Source organism: Lipotes vexillifer, unplaced genomic scaffold (assembly GCF_000442215.2).
Source record: "Lipotes vexillifer unplaced genomic scaffold, Lipotes_vexillifer_v1.1 scaffold3, whole genome shotgun sequence".
Classification (NCBI taxonomy): Eukaryota; Metazoa; Chordata; class Mammalia; order Artiodactyla; family Lipotidae; genus Lipotes; species Lipotes vexillifer.
In genome coordinates, this window is record NW_006783631.1 from 726,338 (window position 1) to 734,196 (window position 7,859).

The 7,859-nt window shown below is 38.0% G+C and overlaps 1 protein-coding gene across 2 annotated transcripts in view; it reads left to right on the forward strand.

Annotated features, from left to right (window-relative positions):
• Nucleotides 1-7,859, forward strand: part of DPP10 (dipeptidyl peptidase like 10) — a 681,887-nt gene that overhangs the window by 544,852 nt on the left and 129,176 nt on the right. For both annotated transcript variants that reach the window (XM_007456345.1, XM_007456346.1), the window contains exon 9: nucleotides 6,629-6,783. In XM_007456345.1, the coding sequence (XP_007456407.1) occupies nucleotides 6,629-6,783 (155 nt within the window). The remainder of the gene's footprint in view (nucleotides 1-6,628; nucleotides 6,784-7,859) is intronic.

The window sequence follows — 7,859 nt, forward strand, 5'->3', positions numbered from 1 at the left end:
ATATATATATATATATATATATATATATATATATAAAATGTGTTTTAAAGAGTTGGTGAAGTTCATGGGGAATTCCCTGGTGGTCCAATGGTTAGGACTCCATGCTGTCACTGCCAAGGGCCTGGGTTCAATCCCTGGTCTGGGAACTAAGATCCCACAAGTCACGCAGAGCAGCCCAAAAAGAAAAAAAGAGTTGGTGAAGTTCAGAAGAAAAATAAAACATCGTGCTCAAAATGAAACATTTTAAATATAATTTACACAAAGCACCTCAAATCTTATTCACATAAACTGGCATATTTCACGTGGTAACTTAACTAAACAAAATATCAGATCAATATTTTGTTTAAAAAAGGTAAAGTTCACAGCTGCCAAGTTCACAGCTTTGAAAATCTCCATGAAGTATTGAATCTATTAAATAGAAAGGAAAAATAACTGTCACTTTCAATTATTTGAATAATGGAACTGACATGCCTAAAAGATTTATAAATATATTTTAGAATCTCATATTTTAAAGGAATCCTTATTTGAAATTCAGTCTAACAGTTATTGAGCACATATATTTGTGAGACATCATCTGAGAGCAATATAATGAGGAATATGGGTTTCTATGTTTTGGGTATTTCCAACTTAATGGAGTGAAAAACTATAACCAGCTATTATATAATGAACCATTTGAAGCATGGTAAATAGAAATATAAATAGAACTATGTCATCATATTAAATATATGTATAAATAGAATTAATTCTGATGTGTTGTGGGAATATAGGGTGGTTTATAGAAGAAATGGGTTTTGCATTGAGCTTTAAGAATGACAAGAATAAAGAGGTGAGAGAAGAAAATTACAAGATAAACAATATGCTTATCAACAAATTGGGATTGTTGCTTTTTTGTTATTTGGTGAGAATAATGCAAAATGCCTGTATTCACTTTTTTTTGTGCCTTCTCATAGACACAGGAAGTCACATTCATCCATTCATTGATTCAACAAATATTTACTGAGTACTTACTAAATCCCAGTAAAACTGAACTGTGACATATAAAAGAAAAAATGATTAGAGATGCAGCCATGAAAGCCAGAGGAAGATAGGATGATAACAATGCTAAGTCTCAGGAGGTCAAACAAGCTAAGGATTCCAAAGTTACTGTTTGATTTGCTACCAGAATTTGACAAAAACAAAATCAGTCAAGTGGTGGTGCCAGAAGCAAGCCTGCAGTGGATGGAGCTGTAAATGGGAAGTGAGAAGGTTATGAACATAGACAATTCTTTCAAGAAAGTTGACAGTAAGATACAGGCAATAAGGGGAAAAAAATCAACCAAAACCCACGGCTGACAGTAGATCTTCAGGAAATGCTATCTAAGTTGATAAACTACAAATGGATAAAATCAGCTTAGTTTTCGGAATTGCTTGTTAATCTGAACACAATGGTCATATATGAGTTAATTTTCTTTGAGTGCTTTGTGTTGAGACTATATTTTTAAGTGTCTGTGATACAAAACCACATGTGTTGAGAACTCCGTCTGCTCTGCAGTGAGATTTTCTAAATCAGTGTAACAAAGACATTGAAGAGCCTTGCCTACATTGAAATGGAATGGAATGCAATGTGTAAAAATACATTGTTTGTAAATAATATAATTACAGGAAGTTTCAATCCATGAGTAAAAGTCCCTATTAGTTGCAATTAAAGAATGTGTGCCTTGTTCAAGAGGACTTTTAAGCAAATGCATATTAAAGATTCTTTTATTTATCTACCTTCTATTCGGGTAGCTTTTTTATATATACCTGAAGGAAGTCACATAACTCTTTGTATATACTACTTTGCTATTTTATCATTTTTGTGAGGAACAACTTTAGGCATAAATCACTCTAAAATAAATAAAAGTAGATGATGTCCAGTTTCTATTGAATGCTGCCCTCAAATTGGGGCCATTCTTATTCTTGGGAAGTACTTGTGTACGCATACTTCAGCACCCAGGATAGAACCTGCTTCTTAGAAACCCTGAGTGTTGATTTTGGGCAACACAATCTGGTCTCTCTGTACCTACAGGTCTTATAAGACTTAGAGTTTACGTGCACTCAATTGGCAGCATGTTTTTTCTTCAGTGTTACGTGGCTCACTCATGTCTCCTCACCTGAATTTTAAGTTACTTGAATAAATCAGGGTCAGGATCACTACTGGAAAAAAAATGGCACATTCAAAATAGTATTCAGCTTTATCTATGAAGAGGCCACTTGTAAAAGACAAGGAATATACAACCTGTGGCTAGTAATGATTTAGCCGTTAGTACCTGAAGAGGGAAGGGGGGCAGCTGTTACTAGGGCCTAGAAGGAGGGAGCCCTGGAATTTTCACAGTATTAGAAGCAGTGAGTTTTGATTGAAGAAGACAGCCAAACCCACATGATTTCCATGGGTGGAAACCAACAAAATAAATACCATGGACTAACTTTTTTCTCTTTATTTGATTTGCCTGGTTTCATATTGGCCACACTTTGAGTTTTTAAACTCAGACACCGTGGGAATGTTCTTATTATTCAAATGAAAAGTTTGTGGCCCCAGAAGAGGTACACACAAAGTCTCATCTGCTGCCATTTCATTGTAGAGTGATATTAGTCCAGTTATATACCTGTCTGAAATTGACAGCCAATATTTGTGTTTTTCATATAAGGTTTGGGGGAAAATGTCCCCATTAAGAAAAGAAATAACTTATTATATGGCCTTAATTGGTAATCATAGCTCCGTTCCTGAACTATTCATTCCTTTTCCCATTTACCTGCAGTCAGCATTTTGACTAGATAGGTCATTTACCTGGTGCATCAAACCAAAACTTTATTCCTGCCAAATCTTATTCCTTTGCTTCCTCTTCTTAATTAGGTTGCTACCATTTTAGTTTTCCATTGAAATGGAAATTGGCATGTAGAAATGTGGAATTGGAAAATGAGATGGAATTAGACAAAAGGGTATTTGTGAATCTGCTAAATTCCAAATATCTTCTTCCTTTTCCTTCTTTATATAGTAAAGACACATTTTCTTCCTGGCAGCACAGTGACTGTGTTTTCTGTCAGTTTATTTTTCCAGTCACACTGAGCCCAAAACGGTCAGGGAAAAATTTCAGCTTCTAATTCAGAGGAACAGAATTGTGAGTATTTTCCTTGTTTGGAGGCAATCCTCCCTTAGGTATTAGGACTTCTACACCCACCAAGCCCATTGTCATGAGGATAAGAAACAGAATGTTGTGTCCAGTGGATTATTGAAGTGATAGTGAAAGAGAACTCTACACTTCCACCCTTTGGCTCCTAACTCCTAGATCTGTGCTTCCTGGTTATGCAGGAGGACACAGAACCTCCTCTGCTATGAATGTGCTCTGGTGGACATTAAGCAGGACACTAGTATCTGGAGGATAACATCCCAACTTCAATGATGTTGTCAAAAAAAATAGTGCCTAAATCGAGGTAGAGCAGACTATTTTACTCTTCTATCAAGCCTGGCTAGTGGGGAGCATGATGAAATCAGTGAATGCCATTCTGAGTCCATTGCCTTCCTTTTGCTGTAAAATATTTGCTGTTTGGAGGTGACATAGTGTGGGTTATTGTGGTAATGGATAAGTTATTCTGTAAGTCCATGAACAGCAGTGCTGATAGGACTACAGGCAGCAAAGACATGTCCATATCTAGAATATGTATCGATTTCTGTTATGGCAAAATTCTACCCTTACTTAATGGAAGAGTTACCATGTAATCCACCTGTCACCAGGTAGTCAGCTGGGCCAGCTGGGAAATAGTGCCATGTCAAGAGTTTAGTAATGATCACTATCATTGGCAGCCAGAGACAAACTGGCATGCACTCGGTGGTCATACTGTCCATCTGGTCATTGAGAGCCTCCTCTGCTATGGATGTGCTCTGGTGAACATTAAGTAGGACACTAATATCTTCAAATTTTTACAGTTTTACCCCTCCTGACAAGTCCATGCACTTATTTTCCCTAGACTTCCTGTCACTAATTCTGTGATTTTACTTTTCCATATCCCTGATCAGGTGGCCATTTATTAGTTACTGTGCATGAGTCTGGATGGACCTATGCTTCAGGCCAAGTCTCCTTCCACAAGAAGTAGAAAACTAAATATCTTGTTTAAAAGTCTTCCAACTGGGAGGATTTATGTCTATTATAGTCTTTTTAGGCCACTCCTGGGTAAGATTATAGTGCAGAGCCTGTCCAGTTCCAGTGTGTTCAAGTACATCACGCAAACCTGCCCATAAACCAGGCCTACATTTACTCCTCCTCTGCCAGCTTTTGTCAGGATGTCAGAGGCATAGGCATCCTGAGGCATAGATGTGAAATGAAGGAGAAAGGATAAAGCAGAGGATGCAATACGATGGGCAGTTCACTTATACGTTCTAGTCCAGTTCCTTATAAACCACTTCTATCTTATAGTGGAATATAGCTGTGTGTGTTTAGTTTTATGGTCAGTGAATCAGATAAGATGGACAGTTTGGGTTGCATAGTCACTTGGTATCCCATGGTCAGTCTAATTATTTCTACCATAGCTCAGTAGAGAGCTGCTTTTGAATTGGGGAATATTTATCGGCGCAGGAGAAAATGGCCTTTCCCTAAAGCTTGTAATGCCTGTGCTCTGATTGTCATACGGTGATTGCCAGAAGCTTCACACAACATCACTGTTTGGGAAGGACACTTGGATTACCATCGTATCTGCTGGGTCACAGGGTGAAGATGGTAGGAAAGATGGGACCATGGCCTTGATCTGCTGCACAACCCTCTCCACCGGTTCTTCTCAGAACTGGCAGTTTTAGAGGTTACCTGGGAATAAAACAGGTCAGCACATGTGAATGTAGTTTACGGTGTTCTTCAGAATCCAGAGTACAGGCCCTCTTTACTTTTAAATAAATATAATCCCAACAAATTTCCTCACTTTTTAATAGATATCCCAGTGTATCCCAGGCTACTACATCTCTAACCTTTTCCCTAGGGATGCAGCCTCTTAAAATTTACAGGAATTACTCTTTCACTCTGCCTTTATGCAGAGAAGGTCTAGCTCCCTTGTATAGAGGTTGCTTCAGTCAGCAAGAAGACTTGTGGAAATTTTGAGGTTCAAAATCTTCTGCCGACATTCCACTATAAAATATGTTATTTATGAGTCTGGTCCAGAAAGCAGTAAGTGTACTGCACACATCTACCCAAGCATCCTTAGCCTATTTGTCAGGCTCCCAATACTTCTCTACCAATATTGCTGTCTTACCTTTAAAACACAAGTGAAGTTGAGACCCTAATTTGTGTTGCACCTCTGCAACACTTTCTATGTTCTCTCGGACCTCAGCGACATCTGCTTTTCAACTACAGAAGAGAGGGACTCCAAAGTTGCCATGGTGACCTTTTGTGTTTTCCTAATTTAGTTGTCATGATTTCAATTTCTGTTTATTCCTATGTAATCCCTCTGAGGTGTCATAAGAACTTCACTTACAATCTTTATCGTTGTCATTTTTGTAGCAACTGAGTGTCACAATCACTTGTCCTCCAAACGCTTTTCCTCTCTAGCTGCATTTTATTCTATGTCATCACCAGTGACAATTGATTATTCATGATTCCATCCCTTGCTATGGATTATCTATGCTCCCAATTCCCCCCAGAAAGGTTATTATTACATCAAAGATCTCCAACCTAATCTCGAAATCTGATTTTGAAGGTGTCTTTTCTGAGTCTACTGCTGGTATTATGTTAGGGTCTTAAAAGGAAAAGAGTTAGCATATTCAATAATTTGAAAACTATTTATTCACAAAAAGATAATTTACAGAGGTGAAGGTGTAGGGGATCCATAAATGACAGAATTGTAATCTAGACTAGTAGCAGCCAGGCAATGTGCACCCCTATGATGATAGAAGTGAGCCATTATCAGATACAAAAGGAGAAAATTGTGTAGATGAGGCTGCATTGATAGGAGTAGTGAGATCATTTAAAGCACTCAGCAAGCCTCAGGTGATATTTCAGGACAGAGCCAAGGGAATACATACTCTACTCTCCTTCTTCTAATCTCTTGCCGAAGTACCACAGTGGCCATGCTCTAGAGAGCATGGGAGCCCTTTTGATATAGTTCATACAGGTTAATTTCCTGGGCCAGAAATCAGGTGTAGAGAAGTGGATAGTGGATTTGGGGTCACAAGAAAGATATCCAGTATATTTTTTAAATTTTATTTCCTTAGAGCTTAGAATAGTTTAACGAATCTAGTAGGTATTCCACTTGTTTGATGATGGGAGGATGGAAATATGACTGAATGCAGATATGAATGAATAACGACACAAATATGGTTTTATGCCATGTTTCAGTCTTCAATTACTGTTCTCATTCTTTTTACTCTGATAGTACTTTCATCTCCTCTGTTCACATTGTTGACAATCCATGAAATCCTGACTTCACTGCTTTATTCTTTCCTTTCTTTGCATCTTCTTTTCTTGGGATTAAAAGGTAGCTCAGAAATACAGAATTCTTCATGAAGTTGATAAAATCCACCACACTGTATAGAAAATATTTACATACAATGAAGATTTCAAGGACAGATGTTTGTGGGTCACTGAACCCACATCTACAGTTGTTTTCAAATAACACTCGTTTATTCTAGAGGAACTTCTGCATTCTCACATCGCCCACTGGTGGTCACCAGATGGAGAAAGGCTTGCCTTCCTGATGATAAATGATTCCTTGGTGCCTAACATGGTTATCCCCCGGTTTACTGGAGCTTTGTATCCCAAAGGAAAGAAGTATCCATATCCTAAGGTAAGTAAAGTGGAAGCGCTGTTTGTCCCCCCTCTCTGTGTGCCAGTGACTTGATTGATAGTATTCTCGGTTCATGAACAAGTTGTCTTTGGAGAATAAAATAAGCCCCCTTACCAGTCGACAGAGTCATCATTTTAAGAGCTTGCAGTGGTCTGTGTGCAGTGTTTGTGTATGAACAGCTAAAGATGATTCAAGGGTGCAGGAACTTTTGCTGTATTTCTTTCACTATGATGCTCTCATTCTTTATCCCTCACCTTCCTAGTTGAAAAGAGAGTGAGAAAACATAAGAAGCAGCATTGATCCCAGGGCAAAAGTTTCTCCAAGGTATATTCTGTGAGTTGTTAATAGCTATTATACAGGAGCAAAAAGTGCCAAAGTCAAATAAGTTGGGAATTCTCAGTTAAAAAAAAAAATCTAGCTATTTTTCACATGATTTCTTAGAGCACTTAATATACTGCTTCTAATGTGTATTATAAATCTCCTATAAAAAGTAGACTGAGCATAAAGAATCTCTAGTAAGGAAGACTAAGCATAAATAATCTCAATAAAAAATAGACTAGGGCTTCCCTGGTGGCGCAGTGGTTGAGAGTCTGCCTGCCGATACAGGGGACACGGGTTTGTGCCCCGGTCAGGGAAGATCCCACATGCCGCGGAGCGGCTGGGCCCATGAGCCGTGGCCGCTGAGCGAGCCTGCGCGTCCGGAGCCTGTGCTCTGCAACGGGAGAGGCCCCGGCGGTGAGAGGCCCACGTACTGAAAAAAAAAAAAGAGAAAAGAAAAAAAAAAACTAAACATAAAGAATCACCAATAAAGAATAGACTAAGCATAGAGATTTTATTAGTATTAATATTAGCACCAGTATTATTTTGGCAGAGCATACTCTGGAACATACTTTTTTTTTGTTGCTGTTGTTATGGCTTTTTTTTATTTTTTATTTTTTTTATTTTTTTTAATTTTTTTATTTTTTAACATCTTTATTGGGGTATAATTGCTTTACAATGGTGTGTTAGTTTCTGCTTTATAACAGAGTGAATCAGTTATACATATACACATGTTCCCATATCTCTTCCCTCTTTGT